The following is a 13,840-nucleotide window of genomic DNA, read 5'->3' on the forward strand; positions in this document are numbered from 1 at the left end:
TCAAAAATGTATGTTTATAAGCTTTTTAAAATTTCTATTTAAAACAATATAATAAGAAGCAGAATAAGACAAATAGGTTACCAATCATATGACATTAGTATTAATAAAAAATTAATTTGTACAGAGGTGGCACAGGTACTTCACTGACTCACTAGATTAGTTTAAAAACGCACTTTCACTGAATGAATGAAACTCAGCTGCGTTTGCTTTTAGAGATGCGAAGTGGCTGAGCTGTTACTATATTTGGAACTATTTTCGTTGGCAGAACAACAACAACAACAATGCGCTACATGTTTCTTTTCCCCTCATTTTTTTTCTCCAATTGACAGAAATCCGTCGTAGCGACGGAAAATTTTAATCCTTGCATAAACAACATTTATTTCAAATTTAATTCAAGCACTTTCAAGAACCTATGTTTGTTTTCAAGTACTTTCCAGGCCTTGAATCCATATGTCTGAAATTCAAGTACTTTCAAGAAGCGTGGAAACCCTGTACTTAATAGGTATAACCCAACATGGTAAATAGGCTGAAATCATTTATTCAAAGTTGGTTTACAACATCCAACATTTAATCTAATCTGTATTATATCAATAATCATTTTCAGGGATGGAACTTACTGTGTAATGCACTTTTGGAGAAGACATACTCATTCCCAGAGAGCTTTCTGAGTCCGTCCTGAAATGAAGAAAAATATACATCAATACATCTGACTGAAATGAAAGAGAAAAAGACTTGAGGAAGCCAAAATATCGTTTCCAGCCAACATAATCATAACAACACACTTAAGCACAGCACTGCCACGCTACCCATAATTCACTCACGCTTGCACGCTCTCATGAGAAAAGCCATTTATCAGGTCTGCAGGATATTAAACACACAGAAAACAGATCCAGATTCAAAGAGACTCATCCAGTACTTAAAACAAACTCAGTCTGAGATGTTGCAGGCGTAGGATAATAGAACTGTACATGTATAAATATGACACGCACACATCCCGTCTGTAATGATCACAGGCCACAGCTGCACTCTCTCAACTCGGCTATTTCACTGTGTGTTTGACCTCTGACCTCTCCCTCAAAAGGTCACCCACCAAAAAGGTCATTTGAACTCTTGAGATTTGTGTATCGCATCCGCTTGACCTTTACGTAACAGAGAAAAATGACATTATGAAAGGAAGCACCCTGAATCTGGCTTTGTAGTTATTTAGCATTTTAATGAATCAGAACTACACCACCCATCCGTAAGTTTGGGGCTGTTTGATCAAAAATATAGTAAAAAAAATAATTTTCAGCATCATTACTTCAGTCTTCAGTGTCACATGATCTTTCAGAAATCATTTGAATCTGCTGATTTGCTGCTCATGAAACATTTGTTATTATTATCAATGCTGAAAACAGTTGTGCTGCTTCATATTTTTGTGGAAACTCTAATAAATTTTTTATGATTCTTTGGTGAATCAAAAGTCGAAAAGAGCAGCATTTAATTAAAACAGAAATAATTTGTTGTAAATGTCTTTACTGTCATGTTTGATCAATTTAAATGCATCCTTTCTGGCAAAAAAAAAATAAAATTACATTATTTACACAAAAACTTGCCTAAACCCTAAACTTTAGAACAGTAGTATATAATTGATATTCAAGATTTAATGCATCAAATAACTATTCCAGGTTAAATACAATTTAAGCTCTATATTAAATCTAATATTAAGCTCAAAATCAAATGTTGTTGATTATGATAGCATATTTAATATTAAATATCATCCCTCAGTGTCTAAACAAGAAAAATAATTGTGTTTACAGAAATAGCCAAAGTAAAAACAAATAAATAAAACCTTAATATATATATATATATATATATATATAAACATTTATCAGTCCCTAAGAGTTCTGATTAATACTATTCTTATTATTAATTATGCTAACATGACTGTTCTCTTGATTTCTTTCATTCATAAATGAAGGATGAGATTACAGTAAGTGTTGTATGTGTTATATATATATATATATATATATATATATATAAACATTTATCACACTTTTTAAAATTTAGCTAAAAATTAAAAGTACCAATATTCAATATCACCTCTCAATTAATATTTCATAAAACATGCCTATATATTAATCATAAAAGAATTAGCAAAATGCTGTTTAAAATGTTCAAGTTCCCATACTTTTGACAATTTTTCCATGACTTTGCGATCAGGTCTCTACTTCACATAATTTCTGAGAATAACTAGATGTCAGCATTTTATTCATTTCTGTGAATTTTCCTGGCCTAAAACGTTTGAGAATCCCTGATATTCCCAAGTTTTCCAGCACAGTGGGAACCCTGCCAACTAACAATCTCCAAAGTCATGTCTGCAGCCAAGAAGTAAACCCTGTTAAAACTTCTTGGTATTTGTATCCAGCTATTTCAGGAAGCAGATCATTTGAGCTTCACTTTTCAGCAACCACTGCATTGGCAAACTGCTTCGTTGCATCACCAAAAGTCTCTGTGACTCTCAAATGAACGACTTCTGTTATGTGTGTCCCTGCAAATCTCTGTCCGTCTGAACCCTCTTTTAGTCTAGCAACTATTTTCTTGTCTAAAACATTGTAAATCTGGTTTAAAAGTGGACCGCTTTTAAAGGGGGAGACGTGGAGATGGCAGACATCGAGACTGCTGTGTAAACAAGTGCGGCACTGTCGTCACAGACTGCTGGCTAACTGTGAAACAGCCTGTGCCAGGCAGCATGGAGCTCAACGAAAACAAGAGCATTCACATCTACTGACTGCCACTGACATGCAGTCACACGCTGTATATAAGACCAGTTTCCTGGCAGAGCACGTCTGAATTTCTCCCGTAATGATGATTCTCTGCTGAAAAAATCTGGTCTAGGTTTGTTTGTGTACAGGATATCAGTTTGTGAAATTTCCCGGCTGTTTAATATTGATCTGTACTGTTTATGATGTCTTTGACTGCATGTGTTTGAAGAGTATTTTAAGGCTATTTCTGTGAATCATGTGGGTGTAAGATGACTTGTAGGCTTTTGTATCATTTAGTTCCAAACATGAGTCATATGATGGATTTTCTTGCTCTTTTGAATACAAGTATAAAATGAAATAAAACAAATAAATAAATAGGGAAAAAATAATTAGGGTTAGCAATTAAAAACATTTATTAAATAAAAAAAATAATTAAATTAAAATATGAAATAAAATAAAATATAGGGTCAGTAATATAGTAATATGAATAAAATAAAATAAAATAAAAAGGGTTAGCAATAAAATAAAATGAATAGGGTTAGGGTTAGGGTTAGCAAGCAAATCAAATCAAATATAGGGTTAATGCTAAAATCAAATTAATAAAATTATGGTTAAAATAAAATAAATTAAAATAATAAAATAAAATATTAAATAAAATAAAGGGTTAGTAAAAAAATAAAATGAATAGAGTTAGGGTTGGCAATCAAATCAAATATAGGGTTAATAATAAAATAAAATTAATAACATTTTGATTGGAAATAAATTAAATAATAAAAAATTATAAAATAAAGGGTCAGTAATAAAATAAAATTAATAGAGTTAGGGTTAGCAATCAAATAAAATATAGGGTTAATAATACAATACAATTATGGTTAGGAATAAAATCAAATTAAATAATAATAAAATACAATAAAATCAAATAAGCACCTTTAAGAATAAAAGGTGAATTCTTGACTTACACTCATGAGCCCCCCCACAAGGTCATTGGTGTGGGGATCGTCCTCTTTTGAGGCCAGTTGGGGTGAGTAGAGTTCGGTGGTCCTCAGAATCTCCAGAACGCGATCCAGAGCTTCCGCTACTGTCACAGGACTGCTCTCCTGCGCTGCGTTAATGATATTTATCACCTATAAAGACAACGAAATACATGCAGAACAAGAACAGAAGGTGAGAGAAACAACAAACCACTACTCAAAGGTTTACATCCATAAATATCTCTGTTGTAAAGAATTTTCCCCTCTGGCGTCTGTTTTGCTTCCATTTTCACAAACAAATCATCAGTTATGACGGAGTAATCATAAATACACAGAGACAAAGTGGTTCAGCATGTCTCAGGGTTGTGTGCCATTGAGAATGGAATTGAGAAGACCTTTTACATTCCAATTCGATTCTCGAATTTGAACTAGAATTAGAATTGAGGTAGCAGACAGGATCTAAAATTTGCATTAGAATTTGGATAGAAATTGAACGTAAGATTTAAAAACGGAATTAAAATATAATTTAATTTAAATTTATATTTATTTATTTTTTATTTAAAATTAAAATTAAAATAAATTCATACAACCAGAAGAGATACAATAGAGAAGCAAAGACTGTACAAACTTAATGTAATGTTAGTTTTGTTAGAACAACAGAACTACGGATGGATGGAAGGATGGATGGATAGACAGAACGATGGGATGACAGAATGATAGAAAGATGGATGGATTGACGGATGGGTGGACAGAATGATAGAATGATGATGGATGAACAGAATGAAAGAGCGATAGATGCATGGATGGGTAGACAAAACGATACACGATAGATTGATAGAATGATAGATGGATGTATGGATGGATGGGTAGACAGAACAACAGAATGATAGAACGATGGATGGATGGATAGACAGATAGAAGGATGGATAGACGGACAGACAGACAGAACGAGATAGATAGATAGATGGATGGATGGATGGATGGGTAGACAGAACAACAGAGAGAACGTTAGATAGAACAACAGACAGACAGACAGACAGATAAGACAGATAGATAGATAGATAGTTAGATAGCTGATTCTGAATTGATCTGTATTGAATCAGGTGGTTATAATTATTCATACAGGTTAATGTTTTTTTTGTCTTCAGGTGTGTATAATAATGCAGGTGTACCTTAGTGATTGGAGCTTCAATAGTCATGGAGTGGATTCTGGCCATAGATGAATATCTGCGGTTCTGTAGACTGGGAGCTGAGAGAGAGAGAGAGAGGAGAGCTCTTTAAATAGCTCCATCTGCGTCAGAGTGCACTGAGACTGTAGGTGTGCTGATGTCATCAACGCTGGCCACGTCACAAAAAGCCCCACTTACACACACACACACACACATGCACGCACACACACACACACACACACACACACAAAACACTTTATAAACACGCACTCAAGTACACACATGAACACAAATCTCTTTACTGCTCTGTTTCTCTGGATTATTACTTCTGGACTGTTAAAGGGATTGTCTTTCGCTCGTTTCTGTTGGTGTGTTGTGATGAAACACATCCTCTCTTTCTCTTACCATCACTGCTGTGAGAGCTGATGGATCTGGCGTCCACAGACTCTTTCCTCCGGTCCTTGTGACGCAAGGAATTGCATTCTGGATAAGGACAAAACAGGAATGAGTGCAACGAGTGCGCACACGCACACAGACATAACTGCATTCATCATCTCTTATCTGAACACAGCCAATCAGCTCCACTATTTTCACCTGCATCACCATCATCATTATGATCATCAAAAGCACAGCAGTGATTTCATGCAGCAGACAAAAGTGAGCAAGACAAAAATCATACACTTTCCTTTTTCACAATAATAAAAGACTAGATGGTCATATTTGTTAGTTAAAATAAATGCAATTTAATTTATAATGAACTATAATCTCTTATTGTTATTTATAAATTGATTTATAGTCATGTTATACATTACAATTTTATTAAACATTAAACTATTTACATTTAAATTAATTAAATTAAATTAATACTAATTTAAAGGGGTCATATGATGCGATTTCAAGTTTTCCTTGTCAATATTTAATGCTAATTTCGATACGTAGCAAAAACAAAAATGCTGTTGAACAAATTCTTTTATTTAAAAAGTGAAATATTAAAATAATATGAATATATTAAATATTATAATATTAAATATAATATTTAATTAAATACAATCATTTCATTTTTTTATTATTTTATGTAGTTATTGTTTTATATAGTTATTTAATTATAAATTTAGGCAAGGCAAGGCAAGTTTATTTATATAGCACATTTCATACACAATGGTAATTCAAAGTGCTTTACATAAAATAAATGAAAAAAATAATTAAAAAAATAATCACAACAAAACACAACAAATTTAGTTATATTAATTTTATACATTAAAATTTTATTACAAATTAAATTATTTAAATGAACCCAATTGTATTAGGAGCACTCTTTAATAAATTAGTGGCACTAAGTTTCTGTCTTTACTGAAAGACAGATAGAAAGATGGATATTTAATTAAAATATCAATTCAAATCAACATAATCTAATTTATTCTAAACTATAATCTTTTTAACAATTATTTATTTATAATGTGATTTATATTAATTATACACATTTAATTTTGATTTCAGAGCACTCTTTAACACATTTTCTGTTTTTAATTTTAGACCATTTTTAATGTCATATAAAGAATAGCAATAGTGATTCTTGCCCTAGAAAGCAGCACAACTGATGTGAAACGCTAAACACTGTTACTTACTGGGTCATGTCACATATGCACACGCACGCACATATATTGGCAAGCAAATTATTATGGCTAATTTTAACAGTCTGACACTCAACTGTCCCAGGGTGCACTGCAGCCATCTGTCTGTTCTGCAGCACGATCTATCTCTCGATTTTCCCCTCTACTTCTCGATGCAGCATTGACCTGTGCATTTTCATTCACGCTTTTGTTTGCTTCACAGAATGTTACAAAAACCAAATCTATACAGAGCCATTATGGGTTACAGTGTGCAACACAGACAGTAAACAAACAAACAAACCGTTAATGACAGTCTTATGTTATACCTGATTGTGAGTGTTCACCACAGCCTTTCTCTTCTTTGCTTAACTTATGAACCTGCAAACACAGATTTCTGATCAGCTCTCTCTCTCTCTCACACACACAAACACACAGACAGATTGCTAAGCGTTTAAACCTCTCACTTATCTCAGTGTACACTTTCTGGCAACAATATAGGACAAATGTGCAAAATGATATCAGGTGTCAGATGAATTAGATGGTGATTATGTTTTGTGTGGACTACAGCGGGTAAGTTTACAGAGTTAACTAGTCCCAGGTCCCGACATGCTTGGTTGCTGAAATATCAGTCAAATGTCCCTTTCTTGTCTAAGTGGGTGGTTTTTGGACACAATAGACTACAATATGCCATGAATTTATCACAAGACTAAAATTTTAAACGAACGTCAACACTTGATCCTAATGTCAATACATGGCAAAAATAAAAATGCTATTGAACAAAATCCTTGTGAAAAGTGAGAAAAGTGAAAATATTTGTAAAAAATTTAAAATGTGAAATATTAATATCAATACATTAAATATTATAAATATTAAATGTATTATTTAATTAAAATATAGTAATTATTACATGTAATAAAATATAATATGCATATTAATTAAAGTCAATACTTGATACGGTTACATTTTATTTTAAGGTGTCCTTGTTACAGTGTAATTATACATTTAAGTACTGAGTAATATTAATTAACTACATGTACTTACTATATGGTTAGGGTTACTTGCATGTAATTCTGCATAATTTATTGTTATTATTATAGTAAGTACATGTAACATGTAACAAGGACACCTTAAAATAAAGTGTTTTCCTTGATACTAATTCCAATACCATCGCAAAAGCAAAAATGCTATTGGACAAACTCCCTTAACAAGTTACATATTAATATAAATATGAATACATTAAATATTATAAATACTAAATATAATATTAAATTAAATACAGTAATTAAATTATTAAATGTAATTAAATATAATATCTATACTAATACAAGTCGATATTAAGACTAATTTCAATACAAAAAATGCTACAGGCCAAATTCCTTTATTTAAAAAGTGAAATATTAATAAAAATATAACTACATTAAATATTATAAATATTAAATATAATATAAAATGCAATTAATTACATTATTAAATGCAATTAAATATAAATAAAATATTGCTTTAAAATATTATATATACACAATACCATTTAAAAGTTTAAAGTCAGCTAGCTTTTTATTTTAAATAATTTTTATTTTCAGCCAGGACACATTCAATATATCAACATTTATAATATTACAAAAGATTTTTATTTCAAATGCTGTTCTTTGGAACATTCCATCCATCAAAGAATCCTGAAAAAAAGGGTTTCCACAAAAATATTAAGCAAAATAAATGAGCAAATCAGCATATCAGAATGTTTTCTGAAGGATCATGTGACACTGAAGACTGGAGTAATGATGCTGAAAATTCAGCTTTACATCACAGAAATAAATTACATTTGAAAGTTTTTTTTCAAACAGAAATCAGTTATTTTAAATTGTACAAATATTTCACAATATTACTGTTTTTACTGTATTTTTGATCAAATAAATGCAGCCTTGGTGAATCAATCAATTCGATTTTTGCTGTTTAATCACACAATTTGACTGAAACCTAAGCAACTTACAAAATGTCTTGTTGCTTGTTGTTTGTAGTGGCTGGTTAGGATAGAGCCTTACATTAACATTGAATAGAAAGGATTTATCACATTTGTCACTCTGTCAGCTCTGTTCCTGATCAGAACACGGTTTAAGCATTTGCTGAATTCACCTGGGTGGAAATCCTGCCCGCAGCAATCCATTTAATCCTTTTAACATGATCAAGTTTTGAATGAATCAAACAGGATTTTCAGTCTTAGGTTGGAGATTAAAGAGTGCTGCCAAAAAGGAATCTACGCAGTGTGCGGTTTGCTTTTTAGCAGAAAGTAAAAGTTACATGGTACAGACAGAAAAAGAGAACATGGTTATTTTGAATACATTTTCACACTCATACATACGCACACACTCAAAAATAGATGACATGTAAGTAGAAGTATAAAAGAGCTTAGTTACACTGTCCTGAAGGATGAGGTCAGGAAATCTGACAAACACACACACTGCACCACAGGAGAAGATTTACTACAAGCCCACTGATAATTACTGTTATTTTTATCTTGTTTAATTCAGCAGAATTTGTAAAGTACATTTAAATTGGTTCGGTTCTTAATCAGTATGTCTAACATAACAGAAAAGATTGATTTGAATTGATATGAATTGATTCACCAAGGCAGTAAAAACAGTAATATTGTGAAATATTATCACGATTTAAAATAACTCTTCTCTATCTGAATATATTTTAAAATGTAATTTATTTCTGTGATGTAAAGATGAATTTTCAGCGTCGTTACTCCAGTCTTCAGTGTCACAAGATCCTTCAGAAATCATTCTAATATGCTGATTTGTTGCTAAAAACATTTCTTACTATTATCAATATTGAAACTCATGCTGCTTGATATTTTTGTGTAAATCGCCATTTGTTGAGGTTTCTTTAATGAATAGAAATTTAGTGTCACATGATCCTTCAGAAATCATTCTGATATGCTGATTTGCTGAAACATTTATTATCATTGTCAACTTTGAAAACAGTTGTGCTGATTAATATGTTTGTGGAAACTTTGATCCATATTTTTTAAGTCTTTAATGAACAGCAATAAAAAAAAAAAACAGCATTTATCTGAACAGAGATCTTTTGTAACATTATAAATATCTTTATTGCCACCTTTCAATTTAAACCACCCTTGCAGAATAAAATTTCTTATTTTTTATATTTAAAAAATAATTGTATTTAATAATTTTAATAATTATAATTTTTATATTATACAATTTTTTATATTTCTTATTTAAAATTTCTTTTGAATGGTGTATATACTGTTTTTCCTTGCTTTGAATAAAAGTAAAATAAAATAAAAATTCTAATAAATGTAACAAAATTCTGTGGGTGTTTATACTAGTGCTGTCAAACGATTAATCACATCCAGAATAAACGTTTTTGTTTACATAATATATGTATGTGTACTGCGCATATTTATTATGTATATATAAATACGCAAACATACAGTATATATTTTGGAAATATTTACATGCATATACATTTATATTCTTATATTTTATATAAATATATTTAATATATAAACATAACATATTTTTCTTAAATATATACATGCATGTGTTTGTATTTATGTACACAGCACATACACGTATATTATATAAACAAAAACTTTTATTTTGGATGCGATTAATCGCAATTAACCGTTTGACAGCACTAGTTTATACTTAAAATAAGAAAAAAATATTTGCTAATAAGGTAATAAAAAAATTCAAGGTAAGAACAAATGTTCAAATTTTAATCTCAGAAAACAAGCCAAATTATTTTTGCTTCTGAAATAATGTATCCTGTAGAAAGGATGTTACATTTTTATTGAATAATCAGACAAAACACTGATCAAGCGTTTTTCAATACTTAGACATTTGCACATTTAAACACTACCTCTCATATATGACTGTTGCATGTCTATAAAGATGCTGGATAGCAATAAAGATTTCATTTTAATGTAATCTAGTATCACTAATCGTAGCAACCATTGCATTTTGACAGAAACTATGCTTAGTTAGCATGGCACATTTTGGTAAGACTTGTAACAGACAGCGAGTGTGAGTAAAGCAACAGCTATTTCACACACGCGTCAGTGTGTCTGTTTCTCACAGGCCTTTCTTGATCAGCAGCTCCAGTTAATGCTAGAACTAACAGCAGGGTTTAGACCTGAGCCTGTGGAGGGTTATTAATAACCCTGACGCCCGCCTGGCTCTCTGACACTGGCCTGTCAGGATGGTTGCTTTAGCGGAGCTAACATTTCGGCCCACTGCTGTCCCCATGAGCCTTGCACACTTTAAGTTTTGGTGCTAATTTGAGAGCTCTATTAATAGGTGAACATTAAACTTGGTCAACATTTACTGGATACTCAATGATTAAAAGTAAAGTCTCACATAAAGCTTAGAAGCAAAAAATGTACCTGTCTGTGGTTGTCACTGTAAGGCCTCTTGATGGACACAAAATGGCGGATTTTTCTAAACGGTAAGGAAACAATTGTCTGATTTGACTGTTTTATTCTAGCTGGTTTGTATATATAATAAAACCACCAATGGCAGCAGCAATATAAATGAAATTACCTTTATTTCTGGCACCCATAATTTATTTAGAACATAAAAATAATATATGATATATCATTTATAGTATTGAATAAATAATTTATTATATTACAGATAATATATATTAAATATATTTATTATATTAAACTAGTTATAAAATATGACTAAATGTTAATTTAAAATGAAATAATAAAATATGATATCTAAAATTACAAATTATAAATCAAAATTCATTTCAATTTTTATAATCATGTGACTCACCCTCCCTGGCCAATCACAGGAGTGATTCTGACATATTGCTGAATACTGTCCCCTGACTTCCTCCGTGAGAAATAGATCCCCTGCCAATCCTAAGCAAACAAGCACACACATATCGAGAAAAAAAAAAATTGGTTAATAATCGAATCGATGACAAGTATAAGTATTGTTAGGCTTGTAAAAAGTGGCACAGGTAAAGTCAAACATGATCTAATATGACCTAGTAGTGTTATGGCCGACTAACCTTTCCTTTCTTGATGCAGGTGTTGATGGTGTCCAGCAGGTCGGCGCTGTTCTTGTCACTCTTGGGCAGTTCGGTCAACTCTTTACCGATCAGTTCGCCTCTATGATAGCCCATCATCTTTTCAAATGCTGGATTTACATACTAAAAACACAAAGAAAAAGATTACTGGAGTATGTTTTACAAGAAAATACTACCTCAGTTTAATTCAATGTGCTACTTGTCATTTCTTTGTAATTAATTGTGAAATTTACTTGCAATTTCTGAGTGAAAATTATTTCTATACCAAATTTTTTCATATATTCCTATATTGTATTCTTATATCATGATTTTCTTGTCGCAATATTATTGCAGTAAACACGTGAAGTATCCTTATTATTTTGCATTTCAATTATACCTTCAAATATAATACTCTCAAAATATAATAATCTCCATAATAGATATTGGAGAAACTCAAATATATTCTTTCATGTAAAATGAACACTCAAGGGTTTAAATGGACTGCCTTAACATGCATAAATGTGAGGAAATTAGAGTAGAAGTATATATTAATATTGCATAATAATATTCTTGAATATACTACTAATAATAATAATAACAAAAACATTAACCAAAAAGAAAAATATTTACTAAATATTTTGAATATTAATATAAATTAATTTTACCCTATTAATATTTACTTACAAAGATGTACATTTTAAAGAGGTCATATGACGATGCTAAAAATAACGTTATTTTGTGTATTTAAAGGGGTCCTATTATGCTTTTTCACTTTTTCAACTTTAGTTAGTCTGTAATGTTGCTGTTTGAGCATAAAAAAGATCTGCAAAGTTACAAAGCTCAAAGTCCACTTCAAAAGGAGATATTTAATAATGTAAAATATGTGAAAAATAATGTGTTTTTCGAACAACCTAGTATGAGAGCCTGTTCTAGTACACCCCCAAAACAAAATCAAGACTTTGTAAAAGAGCATAATAGGACAAATTTAAAGTGGTTTAAAGTAAAAAAAAAACTAGTGCTGTCAAACGATTAATCGCGATTAATCACATACAAAATAAAAGTTTTTGCTTGCACAATATATATATGTGTGTTCTGTGTACATTTATTATTTATATATAAATACACACACATACAGTATATATTTAGAAAATTTGCACATGTATTTATTTACATGTTTATGTTTATATTCATAAAATGTATATTATAAATAAATATATTTAATATATAAACATAACATATTTTTCTGAAATATATACATGCACATGTGTGTATTTATATATACATAATAAATATAAACAGTATACATACATATATTATGTAAACAAAAACTTTCATTTTGGATGCAATTAATCACGATTAATCATTTGACAGCACTAAAAAAACACATTATATTCCACATACCGTACATTATTGTTGCTCCTCTCTGCCCCGCCTTTCTGAAACATGTCAATTTTTACAAATCCCATCGTTCTGAAAAGCGCGGTGTGCTCTGATTGGCCAGATATCCAGTGCGTTGTGATTGGCCGAATACCTCAAGCGTTTGACTGAAATGTTATGCCCCTTACCATATTTGGAAACACACAGCATCTCCACGACATGGAGGCAGTGGCAACATTACTACAGTGAGAATAAAAGTTACGTCTTCTTTCTTTGCATAAATATTTGGGCGGTGTTATGCAAATCTTCAAACACAGTGACATAGAAATGTGGGGGCGTGTTTAAACGAGGCGTTTTAGGAGGGTGTAGACGAGTCTTAACTTTTATAAAGATATAGTCTTTGCAACTTTACGGATCTTATATATGCACGAACAGCTTGTAACACTCCAAAGAGAAAGAAAATGACCCCTTTAATAATGTTTACAAGTTTAAGGTGATTAAGCCTTCTTAAGGTACATGAGCATTAAACTTCCATAAAAAAGGCCTATTATTAATCCTTTTAATCCCAATTATTTGTATGACAATTAATCAGGAGTACTTTAGTTTTAGGACATTCACTGTTCTCTAATCTAAGACTCTTAAGGAAGTCGCACACTGGATGAGAAGCGCAGTGCTGCATTGCACATGTCTTTACTACTGTTAAAAAAAAACAGCTTTCAAGCAACAACCCTACATCAGTGTGGAAAGGCCTGAAAGCCATCACCAGCTACAAGACCCCATCCCCCAGCACTGAGGCCAATCAACAACTGGCTGAAGACCTGAACGAGTTCTACTGCAGGTTTGAAAAGCAAAAGCCTGGTCTGACACCCCCACACCCACTCCGACCGTCTCACAGCACAGCCATCAACACCCTCCCCCTCCCTCCC

The 13,840-nt window shown here is 31.5% G+C and overlaps 1 protein-coding gene across 1 annotated transcript in view; it reads right to left on the reverse strand.

The window, feature by feature from the left end:
• The window catches only part of pde8b (phosphodiesterase 8B), a 49,536-nt gene that overhangs the window by 6,827 nt on the left and 28,869 nt on the right, over positions 1–13,840 (reverse strand). Inside the window, exons 8-15 of the mRNA XM_016528751.1 lie at positions 11,541–11,681; positions 11,300–11,388; positions 10,903–10,957; positions 6,821–6,872; positions 5,290–5,367; positions 4,888–4,964; positions 3,704–3,868; positions 618–675 (exon numbers count right to left, since the gene is read on the reverse strand). Of these exons, the coding sequence (XP_016384237.1) occupies positions 618–675; positions 3,704–3,868; positions 4,888–4,964; positions 5,290–5,367; positions 6,821–6,872; positions 10,903–10,957; positions 11,300–11,388; positions 11,541–11,681 (715 nt within the window). The remainder of the gene's footprint in view (positions 1–617; positions 676–3,703; positions 3,869–4,887; positions 4,965–5,289; positions 5,368–6,820; positions 6,873–10,902; positions 10,958–11,299; positions 11,389–11,540; positions 11,682–13,840) is intronic.

The sequence above is a fragment of the Sinocyclocheilus rhinocerous genome, unplaced genomic scaffold (genome assembly GCF_001515625.1).
Source record: "Sinocyclocheilus rhinocerous isolate Xijiao unplaced genomic scaffold, SAMN03320098_v1.1 scaffold751, whole genome shotgun sequence".
Taxonomy (NCBI): Eukaryota; Metazoa; Chordata; class Actinopteri; order Cypriniformes; family Cyprinidae; genus Sinocyclocheilus; species Sinocyclocheilus rhinocerous.